Genomic DNA, 21,160 nt, shown 5'->3' on the forward strand with positions numbered 1-21,160 from the left:
TCACGGGTGGCAAGAGATATGCGAGCACCACTGAGGCATCACTTTGGTGGCCCTAAAAGGGGCCTTTTAAAAATTTCGAGAAGGCTTCTGTGGCAGCCTGTCAGCTTCAGAAATCCAGAAAAAACGCTGAGGAGAGATCACCACAAGCATCTCACCAAGTACTTCTCACTGGCTTGCACGCGAAAAGCCTATGTCCACCAGCCACGCATGCTTTACACGAAGCTTGCCGACATCCTTCTCCAAGGCATCCAAGCACTCCACGTAGTGCAGCAGAAGGTTCCTCATGAAAACGAAGCCCTGGAGGGACTGAAGCATCTGCCTGACCTCCTGTGAGGCCAACGTTTAGGCAGCCTGCCCTACCGTGTCATCGCTGCTGTCGTTGCCGTCGGTATTCGATGCAAGCATGTTCGTGACGATTGCCTCATCGGTTAGAAGCACTTAGTTTCCAAATCTATAGCTGTGCGCTTTCTTTTCACTGGCAACGTCGTGCACTGCCGATGAACAGTGGGGGGATCAGCCATCTTCCATTTCGGCAGCGAGTTGAGCAAAGTTGAGAAACCGTGTGGCCAGGAACGAGTTCGACACAATCAACAAAACCATATGTGAGCGATTAAGCTGTTCGCAGAACTGCACTGAATCAGGAGCCAGCGAGCAACATGCGAGCAATCTGCTTGCGGAGCAGTTGGCATGGTCCATTCGAGTTTCGGAGGGTGAGGCATAGTTATGGGCGCAGCCTATTTGTGTTCGTAGGAGTCGAAGGGCGACAGGAGAGAGCCTTGCGGCGATGGCTGGAAAATAAGTGCATGGCGGCTGCTGGAGCAGCGGCCCATCGTGCCGCAGCTCGAATTTCTCATTTTATTACCTTTCGGCTCGGACACCTAGCAGCCAGACTTCAGTTATATCCGGTAATGCGGCATCAGGACGTTGTAGTAAGCAGGTTATTTCACCATGGGAAACATACAAAAGTTGATGGTGCAGCAGCTTCTCATTGTTATACCCGATATATTGCTAAAACTGGTATCGTTATAAGTAAGTTCGACTGTATTTAATGCAATAGTGGACATTTCTGGCATATTACCAAGGCTGTGCATCTCACACATATCTACGGTAAAATCTAGTTATGGCCTGATGGATTACATTCTTGTCCTCCAACAATTTACAGGTGCAGTCGACTTCTGTTAATTCGATCCTGATGGTACCAACGAAACTGGTCTATTAAAACAAACCGGAAAAATTGCAGATTCATTTGGCAATATTAGCCTTTAGAGTTTGCTTCGCCGTAACACCACGCAGAAAAAAAAAGGGTTCATTGTTATGGGACAAGGCACGTGTTCCTTAACTTTGCACACGCACAAGCAGCATTTCCGGTCATAGTACGAGCACTGAGATGCCTAATAAGTTTACTGGTAGGCCTTCCGAGCTTTAGACCCCTCCAGCTATATTGTTGGTTTTAAACGTCTTCTTAAATTGCGAGTTTTTTCACCTTAATCTTGCCACCTTCCTTTTCGCTAGCTTTCCCTGAATACAGATGTTTTTCTCGGCTTCTTGGTACATGGCGCATGTGCGCACATATAATTAAGGAATGCGCACTAGGCCCTGTTAACGGTCTCAAATATGCAAGAGGCATGGTGAGCAAAACAAGGGCTTGAATCGCCACAGCAGCTCTGAATGGCTGCCAGTATTCTTATGAGGCATCCAAGTGCTCTTACTGTGACCGGACACAGCACATGCACGCCTGTATAATTAAGAAATGCGTATTATGTCCTGTAAAGCGGGCCCTTTCCATTCTTGGTGTGCTTCACCACAATAAACTATGTATGCTTCACCGCATACATATACTGCGGCGAAGCTGACCAGTAAAGTTCGAATTATTTGGCGAAAGCCAATCTCGAGATCAAAATAACGAAAGTTTGGGCCTATAGAAGTGCATGGACGCCAGCCGGGAATTTCGGTGGAGGTCAAATTAACAGAAGTCTACTGTACTCTGTTACCACTCGCAATCTTTTTATTTTTGTGTTTTTCTGTCAAGATGTCATATTCTCACGTGCAACAGTGCCATAATATGATGGCCAGCTGCAAAAGTGACCAATCTTGCAAGCAATGTGCTCCAAATGAGCCTGCATGTTGAAGTCAAACTAAATACTATGTACAAAAACAACTAACATTAGTTTAGATTACGCTCATAAGGCTCCAGTATTGGAGATATAAGTTAAATGGATTGTAAGAAACTGCTCAGTAGAAGGAAAGTTTGCCACATATGCTCAGAGATGAGTACTGGGGATGTATTCTGTGGTTATCACTTCTGGCGACATTGTCGCCTCGTCAATGCTATCCCCATCAGGTGTGCACTGATTGGTAGGATGAGCAAAATCGGATGATATAGTGATCGACCAGCCAATCAGCTCATCAGATTTTTGGTAAAACAGCCAATTAGCATGCGCTGATGGCAAAGGCATGGTCAAGGCTATATTATCGTCGAAAGTGATTGTCACAGAATACATCCCCTGCTATCAACTGATAGTTGAAGAGTTAAGGTTGGGGCTAGTCGTTCGAACATGTTGATTGCACATATCTGTTGATTTGAACCTATGCATTGTTGACTAGACTATGGGTGAGCAGAGAGGAGCAAACAGAAGAGACAGCAGGGGATGCGGCAGTTTCTTACGATTGCAGTCGATAGGCTCAAAATCCCATGGGCTCATGCGCTCTGTCTCCCCGTTGTCCCAAGTGACAATGAAGCACTGAAACATGGAGTCAGGAAACTCGCGCTGCAGTGGTGCCTGGCTCTCGATGGTCCCCATCCACCAAGCATCATCGATGATGCTCCGAAACCGGTCATCTGCGCATCATGTGGACTTCTGGTCACATTCAAGTTTCTCACACATTCATCAGAAGGGGCACAAATAAAATATTTGTGCAAGCTATGATGCGACCACTCTAACCTGTCTGCATGGTGCAACAGTACAAAATTAACTGATGTAAGCTGCCTACCAGGACTGTTAAAACTGTTTGAAGTGGTGACTTATTGAAGAGACCAGAAAACGTAAACAGGTGCTTACTATGTCAAGGTGTCGTTATCTACTCATGAAATTAAATGCCCTCGCCTCTGTGCAGCACAAAATCAGCATGCAAGCTCTGATTCTCATCTCTTTCTTAATGATAGCTGCTCACAGTCACAAGGGCATTGCAATTTCTTTTGCAGTGCGATATGTGTGTCCTCAATTTAAAAGAAGACATGCTTTTCACTACCGCACGAGCTCTACACCAATGAGCTGGCCAGCAACTAATCATCCATCATGATGTCACTCGCAGGTTTGATGTCAGTGCACAAGCCACAGTAGAATCGCTTTTCATCCTCTTCAGTTCCTGCGGTGTTTGTGACATCACATACCTTGCGCTGAATCAAAACGAAATCAGTACTCGCCACAACAATGACTGACGATTCTGTGGTCACTACTATCAAGACAATGGATGGTGACCATGCAGCTTTGAAGCCATGCAGCCAATGCAGTGTCAAAATATGTGTTGTCATTACCAGTGACTACTATGGCAACGCAGCTTCATTTTAGTAGGAAGTGTCGGCACTGCTTATCTTTTTCACTGCATATTAGCAATGCTCTGCGCTCAGCGCGCTCAGAGGTTCAGCCAAAATTAACTGGTGCGCAGCCAAATATGTCTGAATTAAAGAAACTTTGGTGCCAATAAATAATGCATACATTTGGCGGGACCAAAGGATGAGTTCAAATTATCACAATTTTCTGATTAACGAGGGTAATGAACAAAAATGGATTTGGCAACACGACCACCTGTTTGGTAAGCTATCCAAACCATTCACCAGACTGCTGAGATTAATCTCCTTCGAAAGGGTGTCCTCAAAAAGTGCAGTACACCTGCCGTGATGGCATAGTGGCTATGGCATTGTACTGCGAAGCCCAAAGGTGCAGAATCAAAGCCTGGCCGTGGTGGCTACATTTCAATGGGGCTGAAATGCCAAAACGCTGTGTATGTGCACTCAGGACACGTTACAGAACCCCCAGGAGGTCAAAATTAATCCCGAGTTCCCCACTACAGTGTACCTAATAATCAAATCGTCGTTTTGGCACGTAAGATCCCAGAATTCATTTTTAATTTGAGAAGTGCAGTGCCTATGTACTGTCTACAAGGAGGAAGAGAGGAAAATGCAAGACGGCAACCTACGAGGCTTCCAGTTTCGGCGCATAGCTGTGTCATAAGTTTGACGCAGAACAATGAAGTCGATGACGTCTGGCATGTCATGGTAGCGAATGTCAAAGGGCTCGCCATCCATCTGACTCCGGTGAGGTTCGATGGGCACTACACGCAGGCAGCACAGGTGCACAGGTGGACACAGCTCAAACTTCACATCCAGCACACGCAAGAGTTCCTGCTCCTGCATACACATAAACATGCCAACACAGCATTTATGAGAGAATTTCGGTGATGGCGCACCTGCAATTAGCCCTCACATTCTTTTAAAGCTAACATTCCTTGCAACGCACAATACGAAGAAACTACTTAGAGGCCTCTGTATTGAAGCTCCTACACACTGCACAAGCAATGTCTTTTATCATTAGGCTCCTTCGTTTTGGGGTTTTTATATTGTTTGAAAATCGAGGGGGGGTGGTGGTAAAATTGGGTGTTATGTTTCAAAAAATAAAGCGGGAAGACATTTTCTTTCTTTTTTTTTGTCTGGTAGCCCAAAGTCCGAGATTTTCGGGCAACATTTACAAACTCATAACACATGTAATACCTATTCCTTTTTTGGACACAGATGAGTATTAACTTGCACAACATTTAATGGCAAAGAGAGGTGCTTGCAGATCTTGTGTTGAATTCATGCCCACTAAACCTTATTGTCTGGCATTATTAATATATAAAAAAATACAACAAATAGAAATGGGTTTGGCAATTTCTTACTTTGTTCTTTGCACTATCTTTATTTAACAAAAAAATGAACAAAAGGTTGAGCATAGGGCATGCTTCACAGGAGGTGTGATGCTTTTCCTCATTTTGCAAGACTTTGTTTATGTAGTACATCATCATATGCATTGGGTGTATTTATATGTCCATCCTGCCAGGCCTTTCATTCTTGTCTGTTGTGACACTGGTTCACGATATACGCTCTTGCAACAAAATTAATGGAATTACCCTTCTTTGTATGCGATGTATAGTTAGGTAAACATCCTGATGTCACAGCTACCATTCGAAATGCAGAGCAATGTAAGCGCTGCATTAAGTAACTTTCTAGCACACTACCTTCATTGAAATATATGAGACATGCTGAACGTGTGATGCAAAGCACCAATGTCATATTCATGTAGACGTGGCAACAAAAAAGCAACAAGCTATTGTTCCCTCATCATTTGTAGGCGCTTAATATATATATATATATATATGAGACCGTTTTTGCTGGAGTTTGAAGTGAAAACAAGGCATATACTATATTTGATACATTAAAAACATGATATATCTTGAACACTTGTTCACAAAAGCTAGGCAGAATTTATTAGTTTTGCAACACCTGCATTCATTATCCTTTATGAAAGGGCAAACTTCGGGGAGAAATCAGGTCTAACCCGATTTTCATAACTTTCGTTCTGGGTGCAAAAATTTGGTATTATCGGGTTTTACCCGAAAACAAGTACCCTATTCATAATGTATCTTGCAAGTATCTTTCAAGTGCAATGTTTTATAAAAGGTTGTAGGGTTTCAGAGACATGTAAAGGCTAACTTCAATGAAATTTTGGACTACATAAAGAGTCTAGTTTCAAATTAGATAATGCTCACAATGCGCAGAAAATCTGAGGCCATGTGATGGGAAGAATTGCATCATATCCACTAACGACCAGGTGCGTGCAACATCTGTTGAAGTGCCATTTATGGCCTGTTAATAAGATGAGACAATTACCAGCCCTGTAGCTTTGCCAAGATGGCTTCAACATTAAATGTTGGCCTTTATTGTTGCTTTAGCAAAGATCCTGCCAAAATCTATCAAATGATCACTGACCCTGAGCCGGTGTCGCATCCAGGGCTGGGATTGATCCCGGATGTGGTATATTCGGCAGCGTTTCACAGCCTGCACGTACGACTGGTGTCCCTGGTGGAAGTACACCACCTCGTCGCCAATCTGTGGGAAGTAAGGTGTCTTGCGTGGCACCATGTCCATCAGCCACTCGGGGTGTCGCAGAATTTTCTCAGACGCACGCTTGGAGCTCTTTTTTGATTTCTTGCTGCGACTGCTCCGTGGTGGCGTCCTGGCTTCCTCATTCACTTGAGCCTGTGGCACCGGTCTCTGGTTCTGCTTCTTGGGGAGGAAAATAAATACCAACAAGGTGTCAGAGAAGTGCCTTCCAAAGAAATTGACAAGGTGTTTTAGCATGCTGTCATCGCTCTGCCAATGGTTACTGCCACCTACTAGCTTTGCCCTCATTAGCTAAGCCATGCCAACCACATGTGTGGCATGTAGTTCTAGCTTTGTGGACCTAAATAAAGATCTACTGGCAAAAGTTACTAGAACTAGACTTTCTTTTTTAAATTGCAGCAAACTTCACTCAAACTGGTTAAGTGGTTGCCCAATAAAGACATTCCTGCATTTCCCATGTTTGAAAACAGACAGTTTCAACTAAAGCATCCTCTTAGTTCACAACAATAACATTGCCATGAAGGTGTTGCAAAAAAGACTAAAGTTAGCATCCACATGAAAGATGCATGAAAGTAAACTCATGCAGACAATTTGGCATCATTAACTGCTCAATTGAAAAATAATAAAGATAATGGCGATCTCATGCAATGTGGGAATCTGCGTACACAAGGCTTTCATCAGCCAGCAAGGCAAAATGGCACACTATGACAAGAGAGGTGGTGCAGATTTCAGTGACGGATGTGTCTCTCAGCAACCACAGTGTACACGGCAGAGAAAGCCGAACTTTGATTCAGCACTTTTTAGAACATGTTGAATAACAAGACGCAACATACTTTACCTTGAAGAAACGTCCCACAGTGTGATGAGAGACACAGAATTAATTTCCGTGCCAAATGCATCCTGTAACTTCTATCTTCATTGTCGAATTGAATTCTGAAGTTTTACATGCCAAAACCATGATATGGTTATGAAACATAATGTCTTCATTGTCTTCATCGTCAGCAAAAAAATCTGTGTGCTCATTTTTCATAAGTAAATTATTGCTATGCAATGTGCCTAATTTGCTAAGTGTCTTAAAGCACTGGCTTGCACGAGGAAAATTCATAAAGGTGTTTCATTTTGCCTTGGCCTGTGTCTGTGGCTTAATGGTTAGAGCCTGGGGCTTCTTGAGCAGGGGGAACAGGGTTTGTAACCAACTATCAGAAACACAATTTTTTATGCAACTATATTTGCATGTGTCAAGGTCACCCTCAACGTCACATAAACAGCCAGACAAACTTATGTGCATACAAACTCAAAGTGGGAGGAAGAGCCACAGAAAACTATTGCTTTAAAAGCAAGCCTGCATTGTCACAGGCATTTGTGCCACCTTGACCGGTTGCTCACTGTTTGCTAGCACCCTTCTCTTTTTAACATGCATGGGCAACATCCTATTTGGTCGATTCCTTTCATCATTTACTTGAAGTTAAAGTACACTTTCAGCTTCAAAATCTTTGACTTCATAAGATAGCTGAGCTTCAGTTAGAGGCAAACATGCACCTATACCAGGTTTCTTGATAAGTATAAAAAAAGAAAAACTGGCTAATGCCAACATACTAAATGATCTAGCACTTCTTCTACTTCCTCACATCTAGTAAAAAAACTCGCCTTTTTGGCAGTGCAAATCAACACACAACAGCTTATATTGATTTTTTTTTTTTTTTTTTAGTGCTACTATGCTGTTTTTCCAAGCACCAGGACGAACTAATGAGGGATCACTGAGGTGAAGTGAGAAGAATTCAAGTCTATTCAGGTCAGCTTTCTCTAGCTCCATAAAATTGTCAAGTGAGTGGTTTTGCTAGACCACGAATAATAGTGAAACATGTTCTTCTTTTAAGCCCCGTGGACACTGGTCAGTGTGAATCAATATGATCTTATAATTTTGTTTTCATTCTGACTACAAATTATGGTTGTTCAAATGCCCCTGCTTGCTTGCCATTATGAGTTCTATGTACTCCTCTGGCATGTCCATATGATGCACATGGGTATTAACATGCTTTTGAAGATGAATGTAAATGACCCTTTCCATAACTGTAAAGCTAGCTTTCCTTCCTGCGAGGCAGATTGCTCAACTAATGGCGGAGCAGTAATTTTTGCCAAGTGCATGCACAAGCACAGTTTGCTTGTGTTAAAATATGAATATGTAGATGTGGTTGTCGTGATGAAACCATGTAGAAACCATGGACGGCCAGTACTTCATTTTCACATCAACCAATAGTTTGGCAAACATGAATTGCAGGGAAGCGCACTTATGAATTATGAAAAGGGTCTATTATTGTCAGCTGACAGTGCTGTATTTGAATATCACTCACTGGAGGTTGCCTGCTGCTACCAGCTCCAGATGATGAAGGTGTTGGGGTTGTTGAGGACGATTTTATGGGCGGCTTTTTCTTGCGTTGCTTTTTGCGAACAAGGTGCTTTTTTTTCCGTGCGCGAGCTGTCACCTCAACGTAGTCTTCATCACTGTCTACTGCTGCTGCTTTATGTCTCACCGGGCGGATAGTTTCAGCACTGTCATCGTCATCATCTGAAATCTCATCGTCCACCACGACATCGTCTTCATCAGAGTCATCCTCAACAATAGATTCTGCTTCTTCCTTAACCCCCCCGTCATGCTCTTCATCATCATCATCTTCCTCAGGCCGCTGGATGATTCGCCGCTGCTTCTTAGGACTACTCTTAGAGGCAGCCTTGCGAGACTTCGGTTCTTCAACCCAGTCTGAGTAGTCAGAGTCACTGCAACTATTAAATAAACAAAAAAGCAGGAAATAATGCTAAGAATGGTGAACTTCGTTGCTAAGAATGGTGAACATTCAATTGTGGCAAAGACCTATATTCACCTTTGACTGCCTTCAGAGCTTTCAGAAAAGACTGCACCGGTGTCTGTAGTGGAACTCAAGCTGATGTCATCGGGATCCTACACAAAAAAGTTTTTGTCAGATCTGCATTGTTTTGGCGTCAAGTCCAACAGAATGAAGGGCTATGTTCTTTGTTCCGTTGCTCACTGCTATCAGTTTCCTCTGGCGACGTACCAGCATAAGGCATAATTTACCCACCTCCCTTGATACAAAGGATGAAAAGTGGCACCACTAAGCCTGTTATAGGGTACAACACTTCATTGAAGCAAGCTTTATCGGCGAGAACACAGTGTAGATAGGCACTTCATATTAAAACACTGGTTTGCTTCAAGCAATCAACCAGAAATACTTTAGCCACAAGAATTCACGAGCACTTTGCTCCAGCACCACATTCCTTCTCACTCACAAATCAATTCAATACAATACTGCATCATGCAAAAAGCAAGACAAAATAAACTGCGGCAAGCCACTTCATACTCTGTTACTGATTATATAGCATTTTTTTATTTTTCTTATACATCAAAAGAATGGCTTCAGCCTCGGAAGAGGTGAAGTGAGTTATACTGTCGAGTTCATTGAGGTTATTGAAGGCTACAATAGCAGGCATGGCAACATCATTACATTCTGTTAAGGTGAAAGAGTGGCTATTGTAACCACAATGTATTTTTCAAGTCCAGCATGACCTGACAGTGTTGCATTATGAGCTGCAATACCACAATACCAAATAAATTTAAACCGAGACTGAGCAAAGCGCACAAATAAGCAGAACAACATTAGTTGGCACAACAGGGTAGTTCGTTTGAGTCGTGCTACCTTTGTTTTGCAGTGCTACTAAACTGGTTGAGGTTGAAGCTCCAAAAAATTCAAACAAAATAAAATATCAAACTGTGCTAACAATGACTGACCAACCTAAATTTGCATAGGTGACACTGTGCTGGAAGGAAGGTGCTGCAGCAGTCCATTAACTGAAACAAGCCAATGGAGCTGAAAACCACCAAGTAACACAATATGGCTAGACCCCAATACAAAGAGCTAACCTACGCTTACCTCGAAGTCATCTCTGGCTAACCTTGAACTGGGAACTGCTCGCGAGGAGCGCGTTTGGACACCAGAGGGCTTCTTCTTGGCAGTGGATCTGGCACGACTGTTATTGACACGGCGTTTGTTTACCAGCAGGTTTTCACACACCTGTAAAGAAAGAAAAACCATGGATACCAATCATGCCCAGATACAACAAACACTTTCAAGGTACAAACTGTGTTTTCGGTACCGAAGGGGTCAAAGTAAGCAACCAAAAATGTTCCTGACACTGTGGAAAAGTGGAGAGCTCGGCACGATGCCAGAAACACTGTTGGCTGTATAAACCGAGACGTGTTGAGTAATATTAAACGTGATAAAAGTGATCGCATCCCCAATAGCCACAGCTTCTATATGACGAAAATGCAGACAATGACCATTACCACCACAAGACACCAAATTGAGGAGAGGTAGGCAAAGAAGGTTTTGCTTTAAAGTACGGCTCACTGGCTCACTCGCTTATAGCTGCGCAACTGCCTGTGTGTCGTTTTGTCTGTTGCATTGGCACCATCGTAGAGAGCATTAATTTTCCTGACATAAAATGGCTCTCAGTTACATGCACTATGATCATCAGCCAGAGAAAGTGCACAGGAAAACTCCAGCATAGCTATTCTTTAACAAAACTGTACAGGACCATAGTTGGTCATGTATTGTAGAAGTTGAGGGGGACTTCGGGATGAAAAACTTGAGAGGTTTATTTTACATTATTTACAGTGAGAGTCAAGTAACAGCTGCAAGTAATTACGGGCCGGCAGCAACTCGGACGGTGCGGCCCGCGGCAAGAAGCTCGAAAGAGATGAATCAAGGAATGCTCTGGAATGCTCAAGAATGCTCTTCTGCTGCTCCCGGTCTGCGTCTTTTAAGCCCTTCGGTGTCGATAAGACACGTCACGTTCGGCCAATGGTAGGCGCTCATGCGATGGAGTCACACCCGGCGAAGAGAGTCGCTGCTCGTGTGTTTGTCCGAGGGCTTTCTTCTCTCTGCGGTCTTGCCTTGCTGACTTGCAATGGGCCGTCACCATAGAGGGAAGGGGGCGATGCCGCCAGGTTTTTACGGCGCATTACAGCCGTCTTTCTTCGGGACCCACTTTACCCGCAACAGTGCCAGGACGGAAGAGTCCCTTCCCTTCACTTTCAGGAAGAGCCAAGCAGTGAATAGCTCCACCGGCTGCACACGAAGTGGGGTCCGCCAACTTGTTTGCCCGTGTCGTGCCTCAGGCATGTGGTATCCGTGTTTCTGCGCTCAATTAGCTGTGGTCTGGGGAACTTGAAGTAGGCTCAGGAAACGGTCCCGTATCTAACAGTATATATTATAAGAGTGCGTTCACTGCACTTTAGATGCCAGCTCCTAGCATCAATGATGAAGTACTGCCAGTAACCCCTGGTGAGCAGAAAGCCACATCATATAGGAGTTTTTTTTTTATTATTATTAATAAGCTAAAGTTGCACTCTGCTTTCGATATGTCTAAGTAAGGTTTGAAATTTGGTACGAGAAAAATCTCAAGAAGTTCACTTCCTTTTCGGGCGCTATGGCGGGCTCTCGAGGGTAAGCTACACCACCAAAATTTAAAGGGGGAGGGGAAGCCGGCGGAAAGAGACTCGCAGTGTGGAAAGAAGGGGTTGCAGGGCTAGGACGAAAAATAAGGAACATGATTTCTCCGTCATCGCATTCGGCGTGGACTTTACCCAGCACCACGGCACGTGGCATCTCCGGGGAGAGGTTTTGATTTAGAAGTGCATGGCGTTGGATTAGTATTTGGACCGCAGGATGCGCCGAGTTTCGCGAAGGGTCAGTCTGGAGACAGATTGTGGCATTGCCTGTGGGCTGTTTTATTTTTTTCTGCTTTGGGTTTTAACCTTCAGGTGCCGATTGGTGTGGCAAGAGCCACACAACCTTGGGCTCGCAATTAGCATACACGTCTGCCTCTGACACTCAATACAATGGCAGGAATGGCTCACCACTTTGACCTCCAGGCTTTGCCGGCGTCGTTGACTCTCTGCATGGTACAAGGCTAGCTCAGCATCAGCCATCGTGGCGGCACGGTGCAACGAGTTGGCTACCAGCGCCGATTTTGCGGCAGTCCCAAGGAAGCAGCGAGCGAGTCGAGAGGGCACAGCTGCGTTGCTGGCACTGCTGCCGCTAGTGCTACCAGACCCAGATTCAGAAGACGGACCAGGCTGCTCAGCATCCCGTGACTGCCAATGGCCCGAAGATTGCCGTACGCCTTCAACATCACCGGTGCGTCGCATTCCAACTCTGCTGTGGTGGCCTCCTGGAGAATGGCCTGCATGGCCTGCATGGCAGACAGGCTGAAAGTGTGAGCTCTTGGTTGTGCACAGTGCCTTTGTTAGTCATACCAAATTTTTGCAGAAGTTGAGCAGAACAAAAGATACATGATAAAATGACCAACTGGACGAGTTGCCACAGTCAGTCATTACATAAATAGACACAATGATGGCAAGACAAGACACTGACAAACACATTATGTTAGAAGTGGCACTTTGTAACGGTCTTTCCGTCCTTGTGTCTATATTTGCATGCCAGCCTGCCTTCACTTCAAGCTGTTGTACACATGAATCATTCTGAAAAGGTGTACATGTGGAGTATGATAAGCCTGTTTGAGCCAAAGCAGCAGTGAAGCACCTACCCAAATTCAGGCGGGGCTGTGCTGATCGTGGTGGGGACTGCCCTTCAGCTGCTAGCATGTGATCCTGCTCATGCTGCAGCTGCTCAATCATTTCATCGATGGCAGGCCGTTCCTCAGCTTCCTCATCCTCCACAGGACGCACCGGCTCCAAGATCTCGGCTTCACCTAAAGAGACCAGTAGCACACCCAGTGATCTATCATGCCCGGGAGCCTTCGCTCTCAAAACACAGATAATTGGGTATGAGTACAAGCTACAGAATGTGGGTTATCTGATAGATCTATTTTAAAGCCACAAAAAATGCATTGTAGGTTCCATTGCCACCGGCAGGAACATGTCCACAAGTACATGTATACATCTTTTTCATGTGTGTCCACATTTTTTCTGCCACGTCACCTTCGGTAACCAAGTGCATCTAGCAAGTAAGGCAAGAGGCAGGGAAGGGCTCCTCACCATTAGCAAGCACAGCCACGTAAGGGACGAGCTGCGAATCGAGGCAGTGCTCCCGTCCAGGCACGAGCCGCTGCAGCGCAGGTGGGTACGGGTTCCCATCAATGTCCACCAAGAAGGGCGGTGGCATCAGGTGGGGAGCACACTGGGTCTGTTCGTCCAGCACATGCTGCTGAGCATCGCGGATCAGTGGACGATAGTCCGTGTGGAAGAACTGCTCATCCGGAACCTGGAGGTTGGAATCACATAAACATACCTTTACACCCTGCAACTTGCCCAGCAATAACAGGAGAGCTATCTGACAAACCAACACCTACCATACCGTATATTCTTTACATCAGTCATATATAAGCGTATATAAGCCATTGATCTATATCATCATCATCAGCCTGTCTACGCCCACTGCAGGGCAAAGGCTTCTCCCATACTTCTCCAATTCCTCTGGTCATGTGCTAATTGTGGCCATGTTGCCCCTGCAAACTTGTTAATCTCATCCGCCCACCTAACTTTCTGCCGCACCCTGACACGCTTCCTTTCTCTTATATCTATCTATATACTGTCTGACAATGAGTTGGCAGTGCAGCTAAGGCTACCGAGCCTCCAGACACCATTCGGGGCTGCGCACTAAAACATAGTTTCCAAGCCATCATGCAACATTTGCACAGTTAGTTCCCACCTGACGCATGTATTTGCTCTAGATTTTTTGCATAATGCTTTGACAGCAAAGTATTTATGACTATTCAGCACTGTTTCCACGATCCATTCTAGGTTTCTCAGTGCTTAGGCTTACTGAAAGATGTGGTACTAGTTGTACATGGCCCCCAACATGTTGCGGAATGAGCAGCGACAAGCCACGGGCACTTTCAGATCTCGAAGGCTGCAGATTACAATCTTTTGTTTGTACAGTGAAATTTCAATATAACGAACTTCAGGGGAGTGTGGTAAATTGTTTGTTATTTCTAAAGGCCGTTATAGTGAAAGCTAAAAAGTTAACGATTCTGCCCATCAATCCATCAGTTCAGAAGTATATGAGCTATCCACGAAAATGTTGCTGTTGACTCTCAGCCGTGCTGTTTGCTATTTTCCATAGATTCCACTGCCACGCACTACCGAAGCACCGCATAATAAGAGTGACACACGCGAAGCAGACGCTGACAAGGAGAAAACTATGGACAAAAAGGTAGCTTCATATCACCTCCAAGCTGTGATGTTTCTTGCTGTTTGTTTGATTTTCACATTCCTTGCCGTGGACACAGCAACTGTCTTGCTAGACACGGGCACCTGAACTATGCCAAAGCACAAGCGCGTGCGTAAACAACACTACCCGGAAAGTGCGAAGTGCGACCGTGTGACATCCCCACAAGTATGAAGGTTACATTTCTTCGCGCATGCGGCTAATACAGCCGCAGAAAGAAGTGCGAAAGAAAGAGGCGGGCGCAGAAAGAAGAGTGAAAGAAGGAAGAGACGCACCTCCTCTGCTAGGAGACACTTTTCTGGATGAAGCATGCGCTCGGAAAACCTGATGTTTTGTGCCCTCCTCAATAGATAAGAAAAAATACATAGGTTCTTGCCGGCATTGTCTTTTTTCTCGGACACAGTCTTGAGTTTTCTGAACCCATACGTCACTGTGTCCACTATTTGCGCATTGTTGTCCGCTAGCCTACTGTTTCGGCTGCCGTGAAGGACACACAGAAATCTACAGATCCCTGGATTTCTGATTATTACTTTGTATAACTGAGGTGTTGTTCACATGACAAGGAAACTGAATAATGTTCGTTATTCTGAAAAGTTCGGTATACTGAAGTTCGTAGTACTGAAACATTTTTACATTCGTTAATCTGAAAAGTTAATGTAGTGCTCTCCACTCTTCTTCGTATTGTCTCTAAATGGAACCATGGCACTAATCCATTCATATTCCATATGCGAAGCTAAACATACGTATACTTATTAAGCTTGTGTGCACAAGATTCTATGCACTCGAAACGTAATGTGTGCAAATGGTAAATGACTACTACTCAAGATGCAGCCACAGAAATGTTGGCTACACTAAACAGCAGCAAGAAAATTTATTGCACCCGACATCGAACATGGGGTACTCACTGATGTAAAAATGTAAAAAAAGAGTAATAAAGAAAGTAAGTGACAGCGTGTATATCTAAGGAGAGAATGTGCACAGCCGCAGGCCCTTTCTTTCTCGCACGATGATGGACTATCAAAAAGGCACACCCATTCACTAAGAGAAACACCTAATGCAGGAGCCGAAACATTTTGGTTAAAGGGCCCCTCACCAGGTATGGCCACTTTCAGCTGACAAGCGCAGTACATACAATGCGCAACAACGACTGTGTCTGCAAAGTACAGTATTGCATCGCTACGTGCTGCAGAAAGATCTGAAATATCAATCCGAACATCGTTTGCCCTTCTCCTCAGGGTCGCTTCGCTCCAAGCAGGAAGGTGACATACACATGCTAGTGCGCCTACCTACATGTGTTTGTGCTGCGACGTCGCTCGTGGTGGCACGTGACTTCTAGAATTATTCAAGACAACATCTGTTATTCGTGTAATATGTTGCTTGAATAGACGAAAAGAAATAATAAAACACACAAACCAAATGTCTGCATGTTTTTGTCTGGTTTTGGGCATGTTATCTTGGGCACGTTCTCAGTAGGACGGGCGTCAAACCAACAAACGAAAAAATTCAAGCTCTTGTGAAAGCCCCAGCACCCACTAACATAGCACATCTGCGTTCGCTACTTGGGCACATTAACTACTATGGCAAGTTTACGCCGCAATTGTCAACGCTTGCTAAGCCCTTCTACAAATTGTTGCAGAAGGATGTCTCCTGGTCCTGGGACCGAAAATGTGAGGACGTATTTCAAGCCATCAAAACAGTGCTGCCATCCACAGAAGTTCTTGCGCACTACGATCCGGTGCTACCACTGCAGCTGTCATGCGATGTGTCTGCGTACGGTCTTGGCACCGTGTTATCGCATGTTATGAAAGACGGCACGGTAAGACCAATTGCTTATGCTTCTAGGACACTATCAAAGGCCGAAGAAAACTATAGCCAGATAGAAAAAGAGACGCTTGCCTTAATCTTTCGCATCAAGAAATTCCATTTTTATATTTATGGTCGACAATTTACAGTAATCTCGGACCATAAGCCGCTACAAACAATTCTTGGGCCGAAGAGTGGGCTCCCAACCATAGCGGCCGCCAGACTACAACGGTGGGCTGTAACTCTTTCAGCTTATAAGTACGACCTTGTCTTTCGCGCCTGCCGTTAGAGACAAGTGAGGGAGAGGACAGCACAAGTTAGCATTCATCTCCCTCTGCAGCAAATCTGCACGCTGCAACATGTAGTGTCACGCAGAACGCGGCCGCTGTCCGGAACACACTCACTCGTAGGCGAGCTGGCTAGGCCTACTTCGGCATCGTTCGCGGTTTTGGCATCCCTTGCGGTTGGCGGCAGACGATGTGGACGATTATCGATGTTCTACGAAGGAATGGAATGCTTTTGAAAGTTATAAGCTAAATGCTTCTCTTTCTTTTTTGGCATAGTTGTGCCTTGTAGCGAACTTCCCGGTGGATCGGTCATCCTTACGCATTTATCCAAACCTCCGAGACGCGCCGTCGTGTCGCCTACGGAATGGAACAGACGACAGGAATCTCGCGCAGCCAACCACAGATCCCGTTTCTGATCACGCGCACCAGTCGACGAATGGGATCGCGCATTTGGACTTTTTTTCCTTCGCGGATTTTAACGTCACCGGCGAGCCGGCAGAGTCACTTTTGGCGGGAAATTAAAATAAGAAAGGCTCCTCTTTCCAACGAGACCAAGATGGCTGCGATCGCGCACATAGGAAGAGAGCTACATGCCGCGATAAAAAGGGTTGTTTTTGCACCGAATTCAGCTCACAGTGCTGTTATGAATTGATATCGCGTGTGAAATACCCTTCCGCGATATGTGAAACTTGGTGAATTAAGGGAACAGTAGCTGTAGGTACTGAAAATGTTATTTGCAAAAAATAGTTTTTTTTTCGAGTTTTTTGTTCATGTGAAGACCCAAGCTCTCCTTAAAACAATAATGCACATCTTGGGCCCTACAGCTTGATGCATGTCGGCACCCTGTGCCACAGCAATTCTCACCGAGTGGGCATGTAAAAACTTTCTGCCAGAAAGAATGCTCCATCCGAAGAAGCTGCTCAACCAAGCCAAATTTGAGGAGCATGAATATAAACTTGCCGAAACTGCAAAACTGACAATGTATTGTTCAGGCCACTCAGGCTCCACCAGATTTGTGCACATCACCGTCTTTTGCTTCAACAATTCACACAAGGCTTTGCATTACGTAAATGTTAACTATAGTCGACTCTGCTGAACTTTTGGTAACCTTGGATTGTACGTTTTCCCGGTTAGTATGCTTTTTCTTGCACATCTTTTACAAATCTTATGAACGAGGTTCTGCAGCATTACGTCGTCAAATACAAGACACTCGGAACCTTTGAGTAGGGATGGTAATAATAAAAGATTGTGCTACAAGTTGATGTCTTACAGAGATCAAAGGCACTTACCCTAACGACAAAAACACAAAACGCTGCATACAACCTTTTGACTGTTTCAGCTGACACCAGCATGCATGGTATGTTCCAAGGTAAATAAGATGTGCCCGCCAAGGCAGGATGGGAATATTCACCTTCTTGTATGGGTCTCCTGAGCCATAGCCAAAGATGCTGATATGACCGTGAGAGTCAGTTGAGGCAAATAAAAGGCCGTCTGGAGAAAACTTGCAGTCAAACACTGCTCCGTGTCCCTGCCCTTCAATCTGAGAAGATAAACAGAGCAATTAGACCCATAATCAACAGTGGTGCACGCTTTGAACAGATTTACGCAGTATTTTTACACATCTCGGTAACTAAATTTAGAAGAGCAGTATAGGTCATACAAGTGTACTAAAGTCAGGCACGGCATCATGGCAATGCAGAGAAGTCACACTTCAAGACAAAATATGCACATAAATGAATTGCCCTGCACTGCTGTGAAGCAGCCCTGCGCACTAAGAGCAGCAAGGAAAACTGTGATTACTGGTCAGACTTGAGTGCCCGACTATAGACATTCTACACTTAAGTTCTTTCTCTTCCTCTTTCACTCCCCATTCCCCTCCCCACGTGTAGGGTAGCAAACTGGACTCAGTCTGGTTAACCTCCCTGCCTTTCCGTCTTCCCTTCTCTCTCTCTCTCTGGTCACACGATTCTTGAGCTTTGCTTTGTGCAAGATTTCTGCATCTTATTACAGATTCCTGTAATAAATATTTCAATGCTGGTGCTGGTTATATGCAAATTTTACTCTTTTCCGAACATGTACTGTATTGTCAGAATACAGATCTACCTTTCCTGGGGGGAAATTTTATGCAAGATAAGCTCTTATCAACCTATATTCGTAAACAGGGCTAGCAAAAGTACCAAGCTAACAGAGTTCCTCCATCGCGCTCACCATTAAGCCATTCTGGAGATTATCCAGAGTGGCTTTAAGAAATGCTGCATATGCAATGCCCTCGACGGCATCGAGGATGATGTTGTTTCGGGTACATAGGAGGCCTGCAGAGTGTCCAATGAGGACAACTTCTCTGGCAGTTCTGACAAAGATGCAGCTTGTGGCATCAACTAGCAAGATTTAGTAGCCACGCTTACGGTAAACAAGGGCGTGTCGTGTTCGAAGTTCTTTGCTTCTTGAAGAAGATACGAGTCAACCTATATTCGAATTAAATTTCTAAATTTCTTGGAGAGTTCAATATACAGTGGAATCTCGATAAACGGAAATTGCTTAAACACAACGCCATCCCATGGTTGGTTGGTTTTGTATTTATGCAACTGTATCCAGCTTTTTCTCTCAGTAAATGGAACTCCAGATAAATAGAATCAATTTCCCTGGTCCCTCGAGGTTCCGTTTAAGGGGGGACACCCCACTTAAATTTTCATTTTTTATTTGTGGCCACAATTTGATAAAACTTCCATCACTTATGTATTTTGACATGCTGATTTCAAATATTCAATTGGTTTTCCCATGCAACAAGTATTTTTCAAAATATAAGCAATTCATATTTTTTTGTATGGACTAATTTGGAGGCAAGTTCTCTCTACAATGCTGGCTGTTAATGAAGGAGACTGGCACATCAAAATGATGTTGAATGATCAGAGGTTGCAGTGCTACAAGAATGAATGTTATAAACTGATCTATGCCGAAGTTACGGCATGTCAAACTTTTGTAAGCAGAAGGCATTAGTGAAACCCTGGAGAAATTATTATTTTTTCAAAATTTCTGTAATGATATTTGTTCATATTTTAGGCCTACTGCACTCCCAATTTGTCCACCTTTCTGACGAAAAAAGAATTATTGCAATAAGATGAGTAGAACCAGAGATATCGTCCCTCCAAAACTACACTACCATCAAAAATGTCGTTTTGAGAAAACGAGAAAAAACATTTCAGGACATGTTCATGGTGATTACGGCAAATGCTTGAATATTAAATTGATCAAGGATGATACAGGGGTCCAACCAGGCAAGAATGAAACTTTTGCTTCTTTAGGGGGGACACTAATTCAAATAATGTTCATGATGTTTTCCATCAATATTCATGAAACCTTCCATTCTTGTTAAGACTTTTGTGCTGATATCAAATATAATTATTTTTCCAATAGGCCATTTAGTTCTGAAGATAAATGAAATTCATTGTTCGTAATTTGCAGACACAATAGGGGAAAAAAATGCGCTACGATATTCGTATTGGCACATGCCTGGGTACTAGAAAACATAAGGAACATAATGGTAGGAAACACTATTTCGATATATCAAATATTAGTAATTTTATAGCAATTCAATCTTTAATGTTCGAATTGTGGCTACCCTACTGTCTTATCTAAAGCAGAATTGAAAAAGTTTAAAGCATAAATTCCAAAATCTGACCCTACATTGTGTACAAGTGAAAAGTCGGTGTTTTGAGAAAACGAGAAAGAAGGAATGCATTCACTTTTAATCAAAAGTACAGAAATAATTTTGCAATATTTTGCAGTGAAAGTGGCTAAAAGCCACCAGGAATGTAGTCGCTCTGACCACGGCCACCCAAATGCGGCAAAAACATCGTTTAGCGCCGTTCGCCGATTCCCGGTGGCTTGCATCGCGCGCGCGGCAAGGTTGGTCACGCGGGTCGAGCTTCATGCCGACGCGATATCGCCGCAACACGCGCACGTGATAACGATCTTTATGGCGAGGCCAGATTACCGTTCGCTTCTGCCTACTGCGACGCTGCCGCCGCACACCTTGCACTTGACGACATCAGTCCGTTCACGGAGTCCTACTGAGGAAAGCGAAGCCTGCCTCGCCGTCGACTGGCGCGGCTGCAACGCCGTCGGCGCGAGTGAGCAAATCCAACACCCGCTTTGTTGCTGGCGTTGACCCAAGAACTTGAAGTTTTATCGAGCGTTCATCTCCCTCTGCAACAAATCCGCACGCTGCAACATTGCAGTGTCACGCCGAACGCAGCCGCTGTCCGTAACGATTTCACTCATTTGTGAGCTGGCTAGGCCTACTTCGGCATCGTCCGCGGTTTCGGCATCATTTGCGGTTGGCGGCGAGCTACTCTCGATGCTTTCAGAAGGAATGGAGCGCTTTGGAAAGTTATATGATCGCTTATTCTCTTTGCCGAACTTGTGCCTGGTGGCGAACTTTCCCGGTGGATCGGACATCGTTGGGCATGCGCCAACCAACCTACGAGACGCGCAGTCGCGTCGCCTACGGAGTGGAGCAGACGATGGGAACCTCGCGCAGCCAACCACAGCACGCGTTTTTGGTCACGTGCGCTAGTCAACGAATCGGATCGCGCGTTCGGGCTTTTTTTCTCCCCGGATTTCAACGTCATTGGCGTACCGACGGA

The 21,160-nt window shown here is 44.6% G+C and overlaps 1 protein-coding gene across 2 annotated transcripts in view; it reads right to left on the reverse strand.

Annotated features, from left to right (window-relative positions):
- BRWD3 (bromodomain and WD repeat-containing protein) overlaps positions 1 to 21,160 on the reverse strand; it is a 64,110-nt gene that overhangs the window by 25,406 nt on the left and 17,544 nt on the right. Inside the window, exons 15-24 of one of the 2 annotated variants that reach the window (XM_070539141.1) lie at positions 17,926 to 18,054; positions 13,233 to 13,458; positions 12,782 to 12,946; positions 12,093 to 12,427; positions 10,105 to 10,245; positions 9,040 to 9,116; positions 8,512 to 8,941; positions 6,026 to 6,319; positions 4,198 to 4,408; positions 2,666 to 2,839 (exon numbers count right to left, since the gene is read on the reverse strand). In XM_070539141.1, the coding sequence (XP_070395242.1) occupies positions 2,666 to 2,839; positions 4,198 to 4,408; positions 6,026 to 6,319; positions 8,512 to 8,941; positions 9,040 to 9,116; positions 10,105 to 10,245; positions 12,093 to 12,427; positions 12,782 to 12,946; positions 13,233 to 13,458; positions 17,926 to 18,054 (2,182 nt within the window). Of the gene's footprint in view, positions 1 to 2,665; positions 2,840 to 4,197; positions 4,409 to 6,025; positions 6,323 to 8,511; positions 8,942 to 9,039; positions 9,117 to 10,104; positions 10,246 to 12,092; positions 12,428 to 12,781; positions 12,947 to 13,232; positions 13,459 to 17,925; positions 18,055 to 21,160 lie in introns of both variants that reach the window. The other variant, XM_065437587.2, reaches the window with a different exon arrangement.

The sequence above is a fragment of the Dermacentor albipictus genome, chromosome 5 (assembly GCF_038994185.2).
Source record: "Dermacentor albipictus isolate Rhodes 1998 colony chromosome 5, USDA_Dalb.pri_finalv2, whole genome shotgun sequence".
In the NCBI taxonomy this organism is placed as follows: Eukaryota; Metazoa; Arthropoda; class Arachnida; order Ixodida; family Ixodidae; genus Dermacentor; species Dermacentor albipictus.